Raw genomic sequence first — 13,841 nt, forward strand, 5'->3', positions numbered from 1 at the left:
CTCGCGAACTTGTCCCCCCCCCCCCCCCCGGCACCATGACGCCAAGGAGGTCTGGGAGAGACCCTAGCGGGATGTTCCCCCCGGGGCGGTGCAGCTGACATCCCCCGGCGGCGGCGCCGCGCGGCCCCTCTCTCCACCCGCGAGTGTGCGCGCGCGAGCGGCGGCAGGCGGCGGCGGGAGGAGGCGCAGGCGCGCTGCTCGCCCGTCTGCAGCCCCGCGCCGAGCGCCTCGTCTCGGGGAGTTGATGGCAGCACCACAGTGCGGCCGCCCGGCCGAGCGCACCGCGCAGCCACCCGCCGCTGCCCTCCGAGCGGCCGATATGTGGGGGGACTGGGGTGGGAGCGGCCGGAGCAGCGCCAGGGACCCCGGCGCGCAGCAGCCTGGGCTCGCTCGCCTGTCCTGACCTGACTCGCTAGTTCCCCCCACCGAAGAATGTCAGCCAAGTCCAAGGGGAACCCCTCCTCGTCCTCTGCAGCCGAGGGACCTCCGGCAGCCTCCAAAACCAAGGTGAAGGAGCAGATCAAGATCATAGTGGAGGATCTGGAATTAGTCCTGGGCGACCTGAAGGACGTGGCCAAAGAACTTAAGGAGGTGAGAGGGGCTGGGGTGGGGAGGGAGTGGGGCGACCCGCGCCCTTCGGGCGGGTTCCGGTCCCCCTCTTCGCTTGGGACCGTGGCATTTCCAAACTCCTAGCAACTACAGAGGGATGCCTGCAGACCCGACTTTTTTGGCTCTGGCTACTCGTGAGAAGAGTTGTGGCACTTTCCATCTCTCTCTTTTTTAATCAGACAGAAATCAACTAGTGTTTTAATCGATGGACTCAGCAGGATGGTGGGAGGGGTGGAAGCAAACTACTGTCTACACGGGACTGCCGGTGGTGTCAGGGGAAGGGGTTAACTGGGGGTGTGTCATCACAGAAGACGTGAGCACCGGCTGGCCCGAGCCGGTATGATGCTCTTTGCCTGCCCGGCTGCTCCCCTTCCAGTCCTTTGGCAAGTCCCCTCCTGGCCTGGCAGCCTCTGGAAGCTGAGCTGAAGGGGGTGTCTTCTGGGCCCTGGGCCAGGCCAGGGAGGGCACTGGGAGGGGGAAAGCGCAGCTCTGGCTCCCCTCTCCTCTTCCCAAGCCCCACCAAAAAGAAGGCGACCCCGGATGCTGACAGGAGAATCCAGCTTAGGGGAAGGAGCTATGTCTGGGACTTTCTCACTTTCGCAATTCCTGAAGCATCTCCTGCCCTTTTCCCAAATGTTTTCCAGCAACTCTGGGCCTTCGCGCCACCCCGAGTGTCGCCATTCTTCACTTCCTTCCTTTCATTCTGTCATCGCTTGGCATTGAACCTGAGCAGTAGGGCTTACAGAGGAGTGTGTATGTGTGTGCGCGTCGCGCGTGCCTTGTGGTCTCGCCACTTGCATCCTGGGTTTTTAGAACTGGGATTGTTTTCCCCCTCCCCCGCCAGTATTCTACCCCCTCTATACTCCGCCCCTCCCTATCCGGGTGAACTGGATTGGAAGAGGTGAGGTGTCGGGTGGAGGCTGCGTAACTCAGGCAGCCTAAGCGGACCAGGGCCCCAGTGCGGGCCAGTGGGCAGGAGGTGGGTCTCCTTGTCAACCTGGCTGCCTCTTGTGGCTGGGGGAGCTATTGGCAATGCCCACAGCACTGTCGCACTACGGAGTGGGGCTCCTGGTGCAGTTCTTGGTGAGGGAGTCTGGCAGTTCGAGCTGCAAGAAGACAAACTTCTTAGGTGGTGGTTGTGGTGGTCTCCATGGAAAAATAAGGGGAGGGGCAATCATAGCCTAAATCCGAATTCTAATTCGGTTTCCGAAGCCAAGTAGGGGGAAATTGGGGGCTGTTTGGATGACTGGCCTCTAGAGATTATCCTCCTGTCTTTTCCAGCCCAAATGTGAAGAGTCTTCCAGGGATTACCTCTATGAACAAAACCCCGAGTTTCTAACCAAATTCACAGCCTGTTGAGAGGATCCATTCCTGGCCAGAGTTTGTTTTGCCGAGGATGAGTTCATTCCTGTAGGTTTCTCTGCAAAAGGGACACAATTACTGCTAAGGTCCTGATAGTGGTGGTAGGCATTGACAGGTCAGGAAACTTGTTTGTGTTTGCAGGATTTTCCTAGGCTTGTTTCACAACTAGTTGGCAGCTGGAGAGGCTGTGACCAAAATCCAAGTCTAAAGATGTTTGTTTCTTTGTTATCCTTTTACTAGCCATGTTTGGCAGATTGTTTTCATTTGCAACATTATCGTGTTTTTTAAAAATGAATAATTTACAAGAGTTCCTCTTGGCACACACCTGCTTTGCATTTTTTTTTTTTTTAAAAGGTAGTGGATGTCGAAAACCAATAGCACCAAAGGGTATAGCTTGTTTTGTTTACAGGGAGAGAGACTGAGAGAAAGGTGGCCAGCCAACATTTTGCTTCTGTGGGTCATGGTAATGTATCAGGACACTCACTCTTTTGGTGAAACCAGAAACTCATGACCTTGCTTCTTTGTATTATTATTATTATTATTATTATTATTATTATTATTATTATTATTATTATTATTTAGACATTTGAAGGCCAAGATAATATACAGGAAAATGTTTAGCCTCTCTGGTTTGTGGCTAGAATTAGAGATGTTGGTCTTCCCATGTATTCATTTTAAAAAATATACATATTTAAGAGGAAAAAAATCGGTACTTCACCAAAGGATGGAAATGCAGACCTGACAGAGCTTGAGAAAACATCTTCATTTGATGCCTTGCAAGGTTTCATTCACTAAGCAAGGCCTAATTGGGTGAAAATCTCAGCACAAAGCTAAAATACATGAGTGATACATGATGTGATTGATTACCAGCTAACTTTGCTGTGGACAATCAGCATCCTAGGCTTGAATGTGGGAGTGTATATGCTAAAGCTAAATATCAAAAGCGGCTATTTATAGAAGAAGAATGGGAGTAATTTCCAGGACCAAATATTTATAGGGCATGTTTAACCTATGACATCTTGTGGTTGTTCAGCTTTGATCTGTCTGGATAAGGCAGCATACATGACTAAGTATGTCTTTCATGAAGCTTTAAAGAAGCACGTCACTGAAAACTTTGGTAAACTCTGCAAAGCTTATTTATACATATATACATAATTATGTAGTACACATAAATTATTATAGTATTATACTATTGCTATACATAATATAAATTATTATATTCAAAATTCAAATTCCTTTATGCATAACACTATGCTTTTAAACCATGTTATATTTTGATATTAATTTACAGTGAACTTTTATTAACTTGGAATGGAAACTAAAGTAATAACATAATTTTGACTGATTCACTGTCAATTTCATTTTCATTACAACTTAAGGTTGAAACATTCTGCCTTTTATCTTTGTACAAACCTCACCAATAACACTGAATTTTTGTTTGATTACTTTAATATTTTTGAAATTAAAGTATAATTACATCATTTTCCCCATTCCCTTTCTTCCCTCCAATCCCATTTGCCCCCTCCTTTTCTCTCTTACAGATTCACGATTGATTATTTTAATAGTAGCTTTTTTAATTCTGATAGGCAGGGTAGATTTGATCACCATACTAGCTGTTTGAAACACTTAATAATTAGTAAGAAAACTCCATTCTGTTCACTAAGAGGAGTACTTGTTATATCTTTTTCTGATTTGTTGTTTAGTTATAATAATTTAATCAGTTATAATTGCACTGAGTGTTATAAAGAGACAGGATTTTTAGAAAACCCAGAGACTGTTTTATTCATTCTCAAAAGTGAATAAAACCTCAAAACAACTTGAGGATTTCAGAAATATTATGAATCATTTATCTTTCTGTGCTATAATTTAAAAAAAACTAAAATATAGCTCTCTATATGTGTTTATTCAGCACCTACCATGTTACAGTAGAACTTTGTTGCTAAAATGAATAACTTTTGTTCATGCTCAAAATTTTACTTATGATGTGTTTATTATGTTATTAAGCATCAGTGCTCTTAAAAAGTCATTAATGCTTTTACTGGCTGCTCTGACTATTGATGTAAAGTAGAAATTGAAGCTAAGAGTACTAATTAGTACGTGTTCATTTATAAATCTGTACTGGTTATGTACTCAGTAGTATGGTATTCTGTGAGCAAAGAACATGAAATTTAAGAAGAGAACAAGATAAGAACTTTAAGAAACTTATAGTTATCCAGGTTTTCGTGGTGGACATAAATGGATTGGTTCACAAGAGATCACATATTCATGTGTTGTAAGTATATATGTGAAACCTCCATGAAGAATAAAAGTTTTATAGAAATGTAAACTCAAAATATGAACCTTCCTTTGCAATATGGATAAGATTTGAAGAGTTAAAAAAAAAGATGTTAACAAAATTCATCATTGGAATATGTGATTAATCCATGTTGTGTTTTCTATAAATTGAAGAAAGTGTTTGTGAAACTCTAGAGTTTAAGGAATAAAATTAAGCACAACTGGTATAGCAGATGTTAGTGTTCAATTTTTTACTAAGAAATGTGGAAACAAATGCACTTTTTAAAATATTTTTTAAATAATTCAAAATGCTGGTAATAATCTGAGTGTTCCTTTCTAAAGATGGGACTTGTGAAATATTTTACATTAAATGTTTGTTTGCTGGAATCTCCAATAAATAGCCTTAACTGCTTTAGCTGAGTTATCTTTTTGTTCAGACTGTTTATAGCCTTGAACTTTCCTTGTAGCATCTCAGTGCTTTAAATCTTGTCACAGTACTATTATATGAATGGAACAAACTTTAACATGCAATATATAAAACTTACGTTTATAACAAGTAAGAGGGGCACTTGTGAGTAGGTGTCATGGAGGCAAAATAAGAACCGTTCTGTTAGTGAACTAGAATCACCTCATGGCTGGATTCCACAGGTAGGCAGGTGAATCTGTGAATGGAAAGCACAGAGTTTTCTTATAATTTCATAGACAAAAGAGAGGAACAACTTAAGTTAACCTTAGAAAACTTGGAAAGTCCATCAACATTGATTAAAAACAGAATTAACAATTACTTATTAGGTATTCTTGCCTTGTAACATTTTCTGTTTTAAAAATGATTATGTTATTGATTTAAGTGTATGAGTGTTTTGCCTGTACATACATGTGTGCACTATGGAGGCCAGCAGAGGGCATGACATCCCCTGGACCTGGAGTTAACGATGGTTGTGAGCTAACGTGGGTGCTGGGAATTGAAGCTTTTTAACTTTTTAACAGAGCCATCTCTCGACCCCCTTAATGATCTTTCTTACTGACTTATTCACTTGTAATGATGTAGTTTATTGCTCTGAGAAATCCTACAGTATTATTAGTTAATGAATCTATGCATATAAAATGCATTCTTAGAACAAATTATAGAGAATGATCTCTGTAGTATTTTCTAAGTTCTAAAATTATGAATGAATGGAAGTCAACAGTGCATCACTCTATCTTTACTACTCTATAGCTTACCTTACTGAGATGTATTTACTAAACGTTTAAATACATTAATTACCTTTTCTCTTCTTAAATATGGTGCCTTAGAAGGCTACTGAGAGGATGCTTCTGTGAGCATAAGATAACTAATATCCACCCCTACCCCTCATCTCTCTCTTTTAATGAATTGAATCATTTAACATGGAGAATCAGCTGGTAAGAAACTCAAGCAGCCTTAAAGTAATAATGTGCTTCAGGCAGTAGTGACGTGACAGATAATGAAATCAGTGTAATACATTTCATTGCTACCTGGATGGTATTCTTCCACCCTGCTGCTCTAAGGATTTCAGATATTTGAGTCTAGGTGTTAGGAAAAGAGAAAGGAATATGAATCAGAGCGAAGCATATTTTCCCAAACAAAACAGATGACATGATCTGCTTATGGAGCTACTTCATGAAAAATTTCACTGGCAATTTTTGAGAATTGATAAAAATCGCAACAGATTGATGATTATATTCTGACAGAAAGCCTGGTAATTGATATCAAGCTGCCAATGTAAAACTAATGCACAATAATGATACTACATTTTAAAGAACACTTTTTTTCTGATTTCAGAAATTTATGTGATCTTGTAAAACATCTGGAAAGATGCCTTAAATAAGAAAATAAAAATAATATTAATAGAAATAGATAATGCTGGACATTTTGTTATATTTATCTTTAGTCTTTTGGAGTGGATATTTGGATGAGGTTAAAGTAAGAGAAATATGAATTATATGCAATGCTATTGTCTGTTTTCTTTACTAACACTAGAGTATAACTATTTTATGGTATCTGTAAGATAAGTGATAATTCTGTTAATGTTACATATACAACTTATTTCTAATGTTTTATGGCTATTAAGTTTCATTAGAAGCTGCACCTTTGGCAACAAACAAGGCTAAAGAAGAGTGTTCTATTCCACCAGGTTGTTCTCTAAATACTCTTTAAAATTCTAACCCATTTAGTCCTCATAACCGTCATTTCTCACTTTACAGATAAGGAAACTAAGGTGATAGGGGTCAAGTTCCTTGCTCAAAGCCATTTGTGCAGACATGAGGTTTAAAAATCATGTTTGTTTTGGGGACTAGACATTTCACTGTTCTGGTCTATGGTTTCATTTCTAATATTTTGTCTTTGTATTTTTTTAATTGAAAGTGGAATTTTTAAATTCTTCAATTCATATTAAACTACCATCCAGAAATGTTTCTTTTTTGTTTTATTTTTCATTTTGTTTTATTGCCAGCAGCAGTATATATATATATAGATGCTTTTTCAGATTCATAGTGATACTAATAAAGTACTTAATCCTTAACCCTTGCTGTGTGGATTAATATCTTTTTGGTAACACTCCTTTTTTTTTTTTTCAAAGAGGGTGAAATGCATTTACATTTTGGTACCAGGATTGAAGCAACCATTAATAGTGAAAAAATTAGATTCTTCAGTTTTCATTTTTCAAATAAATAGGTGCTTCAGTAAATCATGGATGTTATACAGCTTTTCAATATCATGGCTTAGAAAGTAAGATGAAAAGTCAGTAAGAGTGATTCCAATGTCTAATGTTATGTATGAATTATACATTTAATTATACATATATAAACATACTTTGTATACAATATGAGACATCAGAAGAACTTTTTTTTTTTTTTTTTTTTTTTTTTTTTTTGGTTTTTCGAGACAGGGTTTCTCTGTGTAGCTTTGCGCCTTTCCTGGAACTCGCTTTGGAGACCAGGCTGGCCTCGAACTCACAGAGATCCGCCTGGCTCTGCCTCCCGAGTGCTGGGATTAAAGGCGTGCGCCACCACCGCCCGGCCAGAAGAACTTTTATTGGCTTTTCCTTATATTTTCTAAGCCATAATATTGAAAAGCTGTATAACATTCACTACACACACACACACACACACACACACACACACACACACACACACACATTATTTTTCAGAGCTGGGTTTTGAACCCAGGGCCTATACTTGCTAGTTATGCATTCTACCACTTTGCTACAGCCCCGGACCTATACAGGTCTTTCCAATGAAGAAAAAATAATTCAGGAAGTTATCATCTTTTGTTATCATATTGCATTTAAAGTAAAGGCCTATCATGATGATTGAGATTTGACAATCATTTTTTGCTTTTTGCGCTAATTGATAAATTAGAGAATTTGTTGAATTCTTAGCCAGGTAAAAAAGCATTAAACTGTTTGATGCTGCCTTGTGTATTTTTGTGTTCTTAGTCGTGAGCCATTTCCTTTCCATGACATAAGAAACGTACAAGAGTAGCCTTACTTGTGTTTCCTTTCTAGTATGACATGAGCAAACTGTTTTCATCATATTGAAAGGTCATTAGGAAAAACTGCTCTAAATTAAGATTTCCTGTATAATCTAGAAGGCTCAATTCAGCGATGTCATCTCTAAACAAGAGCCAGAAACTAATATTTAGTGAAACAAAAACAATAACGCCATGTCTAATTAATGCCCAAATCAGAAAACACTCACAAGATGGCCTGTCAACTTACAACAAATGTTGCCCCATATTGCATGAGTTAGTCTGTGTATTTATTTATTGTCTGAAGATGGAAAGATAGGAGATCTCAAAGTAATTAAACTCCCAGATTCCATTTTCAGCTAAGAAATAGGAATAATGCAAGCACAGAACATTTACTTATGATCCTTGCCACTCTTCCTGAACTGTGCAAATACTACTCAGGTACTGTTTGAGTAGGTTTTTTTTTTTTTTTTATGTGTGGAATAATTGAAATGGCTCAAGTTCTGTTATTATGGTGTTTGGTACAGTATAAGTAGATTACCCACTGTGGATAACATATGCTTATTAGGAACAAGCAAATTTGATGATTCCTAACAGGTTATTATTACTTTTTCTCTAACAAAATAACAAAGGTTAACAGATACGCTGGTGTGTAAGCTTCCTTTTTCCCAACATTTTATCTCATCACAAGATTTAAAATCACATTGTATATAACAGAAAAATACCAGGTTCAAACACTGACCAAGTCAATTATCTTTTAATGTCCGTGATTCTTAATCTTTGCTACATATAATACTATGAACAAATGTTTAAAATAGGGGATATTTTTCCTGGAATGAAACTCATGCTATTGTAAGTGTGTGCACACATTCTGAGAACTTTTGGTGAGTGAGGAGAACTCAAATAAAGGGACAAAACAGCCACTGACTGTACTCACACATTTCCAGTCTGTAATTTGAGCTCTGTCTCTCAAGTTTTCAATACTAAAAGTCTGTATCAGTGGAAATGGGAAAAAAATCAACATACTAGTGGCTGAAGTCAGATGGTGTGCTGGTTAGTTTTTGTCAATTTGACACAAACTAGAGACTGATGGGAAGAGGGAACCTGGACTGAGAAGTCACCTCTATCACACTGGTCTCTGTCTGTGTCTGTGGGCATTTTCTTGATGTCCGAATGATGGAGGAAGTTCTAGCTCACTGTGGATGGTGCCACCCCTGGGAAGGTGGTCCTGGGTTGTATAAATAGGTAGTGGAATGTGAACCTGGAAGCAAGCCAGTAAACAGCTTTCCTTCATGGTCTCTGCTTCAGTTCCTGCTCTGGGTTCCTGCTTTCAATTCCTGCCCTACCTTCCTCCAGTGATAGTTTATGACCCATGAGTTGTAAGATGAAGTAAACCCTTTCCTCCCTGAGTTGCTTTTGGCCTGTGTTTTATAAGAGCAATTAGAATGCAGACTAGGATGGATGGCTTTATTCTGGGGAGCACATAAGTAGTGTGTCAGGAATTCACTAATTTTAGAAGATTGTGTGTGTGTGTGTGTGTGTGTGTGTGTGTGTGTGTGTGTGTGTGTGTGTGTGTAAAGCCACTGCTCTCCAAAATTGTCAAATTCACAGTGATTGATGTCTGGCTCATTTTTTTTCTTACAAAGTATAACACAGCAGAGCATTTTACGACAAGATAAAATATTTCTAGGCCTCATTTTTAAGCATAACCTTTTCTTAAAACTTTCCCCAGGGCAGCATCTATCTTTGTTGTTATTAGTTTTCTCTGCAATGTGTATCTGTGAATTATAAAAAAAATATTGAATCTCTGACATGTGTAAGTTTTTGTTCCGAAGGCCCTGAAAGATACATGCATGAGTAAACTCAAGGACGTACTCTTAGAGAATGTTACCTCTGGGAAGAAGAGCTTCAGTTCTTTAAAGTTAAAACAGGGGCCTATGCAGGGACACTTTGCTCAGCCTGGGAGGAGGGGACTGGACCTGCCTGGACTGAATCTACCAGGTTGAGCTGAATCCCCAGGGGAGTCCTTGCCCTGGAGGAGATGGGAATGGGGGGTGGGCTGGGGAGAGAGCGGAGTGGGCAGGGGGGTGCGGGAGGAGGGAGGACAGGGGAATCCATGGCTAATACGTAATATTAAATCAAATTAAAAAAAAAAACAGTATAGAAAGTTCAAAAGCCATGCTAAATTATACAGTGACCACAAAACACGAGACAAATCCATCTTAGTCTTTTCATTGGTTTCTGTGTTAATGCATTTAAAACTTCTCTGAATAATATCTGCAGTAAATCCTGCATTATGTTGTGGTTTCTGACGTGAAGGTAAACTTTTGAAACTCGTAAACACAAATGTTCATGTGATACCTTAACGTGGTGAATCATATTAGATTATGGTAAAATTTCTACCAGTTACTAACACTGGAACTTACTTTTATGAAACAATTCTCCCAATTAGAATTTCTGTTGTCAAAGAATGATTGCATTACAATAACCAATTATCATTAATCATATTATAAATAATTAGTTAGTATTTATGTTTACACAGATTGGCATGGGCTTTCTTTAGGTACATTGTATCTACATTTTTAGTTCTTTTGTATAAGACATGTAAACAATTTTAAGCAAATTACTGAAAAAACGAATTTTCTAATCATGATAATTCCTTAAGATACATAGAATGCAGAGTGTGCTGGGTAAATGATAGGATGGCATACAAAGAAGTGGTCCATGGGGGGGGGGGCATGTGTCAGTCACTGTTCGAACTGCATAAACTGACCATGAACAAAAATAGTTCCATTTGGTACCAGCGTGAGCAGATAAAATCTATGAAAGAACTGAGCATCCTCTATCTCTCTCTCTCTCTCTCTCTCTCTCTCTCTCTCTCTCTCTCTCTCTCTATATATATATATATATATATATATATATATATATATATATCTGTGTGTGTGTTTTTGAGACAGAGTTTTCCCATGTAGCTTTGGCAAGCATCCTCTCTCTCTCTCTCTCTCTCTCTCTCTCTCTCTCTCTCTCTCTCTCTCTCTCTCTGTTTGTGTTTTTGAGACAGAGTTTTCCCGTGTAGCTTTGGAACCCTTCCTCGAACTCACTCTGTAGACCAGGCTGGCCTCCAACTCAAAGAGATCTACCTGCCTCTGCCTTCCCAGTGCTGGGTTTAAAGACTTGTACCACCACTGCCTAGCTTGCATTTTCTCATTTTTAATACAACGTTTTTTTTTGGAGGGGTGGAGGTGGGGCACTTACTAAGCAGATCAAACTCATCGTTGAACTCTGTGTTCTTGTCTCTGCTTCCTAAAGGCTGGGATATAATAGGCATGGGTCACCACCACTCCTGGTTTAATGCACATCCAAAGTCTCACTCTTACTTGACAGGGAACTTGAGGAGCCAATATTAAAGAATATCTAGTAAAGATATTAAGGACTAAAAGCCAATCATTCACTTGAGTGTTAGACTGTTCTTGCTAGTTTACTCAATGAAATTACTAATCTTCCCTTGTTTCTCTTATACCATCACACTGTTTTTTAACAGACTGCTAGAGGATTTCTCTCAAAATAAAACTGAAATAAAATATAATAAAGCTCTTTTTTATATAGTTCCATGAATACTGCCATACCATTTCTTAGCTTTCCTTTACAATAAACTTGAACCAGTGGGCTGTGCATATTAACACCTTTTTCTTCTTACTTTTTCTTAAACCCATTCCAACCAGGTCTCTTCCCATCACTCTAGCAAAGACATCTCTCCCTAGCTTGACAATGGCCCAGTTATTTAATCTAAAGTTCAATTTTCAGTGCTAGCATTCTGTAACCTATTAAGGGCTATTTTACATATTAGTAACACTTGAAGTCTCTGTTAATATTTCTTCCATGTGTTTGAAGAGTGCTGTATTTTTTCAAGCTACTAATTTCCCCCCTTTCTGGTATCTACATTTACTCCTCCTTAGAGATGTCTGAAATTAAATTAATATATTTTGCTTGTAATTTGCATTTTTCCTTGGCATTTTTATTTAGTCTGTGAATAAATTCCACTGATAGATTCTCCAACTCTTAAATTTGTCTAACTAGTCCTTTCTTCCTTCCTTCCTTCCTTCCTTCCTTCTTTCCTTCCTTCCTTCCTTCCTTCCTTCCTTCCTTCCTTCCTTCCTTCCTTCCTTCCTTCCTTCCTTCTGGATTTTACCTGCCTAGTCTGCTGATATGCTTCCTCCTCCTAGACATTAGCCCCTGTCACCTTTCTCATGCCAGTTGGAGGAGTCTTTCAACTGGATTTGGGGGCCATTATCAATTATCTCCAAGCCACGTGGAAGCATGATTGAATCTATGTTCAAAGTTTGTCCAGGTCTTAACTTCTCCACTTCCTACAGCCTGCACCTACCAACATACTATCTCACTTGGGTTAGTACAATACTAACAATGCCCCTGCTCTCCTTTCCCTAACCATTCTTGTCCCCTATAACTTATCTAACCTCCTTTCTTACTAATTTCTTACTGGTTTTCTTGTTTCAGCAGCAGTAATCTTGCTATTTCTTGAGTGAATGTGATAGGCACATACAAGCTGTCCTCAACTGTTATCTCTTTGAGAACCATTCTGTTGTTTTACTGGTTGTGTGTGTGTGTGTGTGTGTGTGTGTGTGTGTGTGTGTGTGTGTGTGCAGTCTTGTGTATACCAGTGGTTCTCAACCTGAGGGATATGTGAGAGGTTTGGAGGAAGGGAAGGAAAGGGAAAAATGTTGTAATTACATTATTATCTCAAAAAGTCATGTACAAATATCAACAAATACTTGGATTTTTTTCTAACTCTAAATTTATCCTCCTAAACCTGTCCACTTAAGGTTCAAAACCATCACCATTTACTTTCCACTACTATGCTACACTTTCTGAGAATGAACATATATAATACACACATAATATAATATGTATATTATATTATATATATACTATAAAATATATCATATATAATAAATACATTTGGTAAAGATTCTTTGTTTTTCTTACCTATTACATGTAAGTTAGTTGAATGAGATCTTGTTTTCCCTTGTTTGATTTCACAGTTGAGCAACATTTTATCCTTTGAAATGCTCAAAGGTTTTTTGGGAATGCTATCATGCTGAACAATGATTACAGGCCAGAATTCTAAGTTAAACAAGACAAAGCAAACAAAACCTTATCAAATCGCCACCCCTCTCATCCTTTGCCCTGTGGTTCTTTTTTTTTTTTTTTTTTTTTTTTTTTTTTTTTTTTTTTTCAGACAGGGTTTCTCTATGTAGCTTTGTGCCTCTCTTGGAACTCACTCTGTAGACCAGGCTGGCCTCGAACTCACAGAGATCCGTCTGGCTCTGCCTCCCCAGTGCTGAGATTAAAGGCGTGCGCCACCACTGCCGGGCCGCCCTGTGGTTCTTAAGCTGTTCCTCACATTTTGAAATTCTCAACACATTCTCTCTGCATAAACCATAAATTTGGTTTGGAATACCTCAGTTTCTCTGTCAGAAAAAATCTAGGTATGATTTGAGAAGGCTCATTTTCTTTGTAATACAGAGAAGTCACTTTAAAATATTTAAAACATTTAGCAAGTTATCTCCAATCAATTATAACTCTATTTTTTCTAGTAGAATATGTAAATTGAAATGGAGAGAGAGTATATTTACTTTTTGAATAAAATAACATTTACCTTTTGTTTCCTGCTTGAATATTGTTCATCTTCTTGTCCTTAACTTTGTCAAATTTTAAACTAACTGGAAAAAAACATTTTAAAAAAGACCTTGGATTTTGTTTAAATAAGTTTTAGCACTCCGTTTGAGAATCAAGCATAAACAACTTAGTGAGACCTAACGCACAAGATACTGAGGGAGTACAGCACATCTATGTTCAGCTTCCATGTCATTCTCTTCTACACTCCCTCTAGTGTTCAAAAATATGGACACTTATAATAAGTCTATTGTCATTATAGTACAAATGCTTATGTGGAAATAGTGTTTTCTTCCTAATATTGTTTTGTTTTCCTAGATAATGGTGCCCCAATCCTAACCTCTCAGAACTCACCATCTCCCCTTCCCTAAGCCTGCTGACAGGCCTGGCTTTCCTGTGCCCATGCTTACAATCT

At 38.8% G+C, this 13,841-nt stretch overlaps 1 protein-coding gene across 5 annotated transcripts in view; it reads left to right on the plus strand.

Moving 5' to 3' along the window:
* Window positions 1-235: 235 nt before the first annotated feature.
* Prr16 (proline rich 16) overlaps window positions 236-13,841 on the plus strand; it is a 296,734-nt gene continuing 283,128 nt past the window's right edge. For all 5 annotated transcript variants that reach the window (XR_008219183.1, XR_008219180.1, XR_008219181.1 and 2 more), the window contains exon 1: window positions 236-591. Coding sequence is in view for 1 of the 5 variants with exons in the window: in XM_052742176.1 (XP_052598136.1) it covers window positions 433-591 (159 nt within the window). In the remaining 4 variants the exon portion in view is untranslated. The remainder of the gene's footprint in view (window positions 592-13,841) is intronic.

Source organism: Peromyscus californicus, unplaced genomic scaffold (assembly GCF_007827085.1).
Source record: "Peromyscus californicus insignis strain IS unplaced genomic scaffold, ASM782708v3 Scaffold_17__1_contigs__length_78620276, whole genome shotgun sequence".
Taxonomy (NCBI): domain Eukaryota; kingdom Metazoa; phylum Chordata; class Mammalia; order Rodentia; family Cricetidae; genus Peromyscus; species Peromyscus californicus.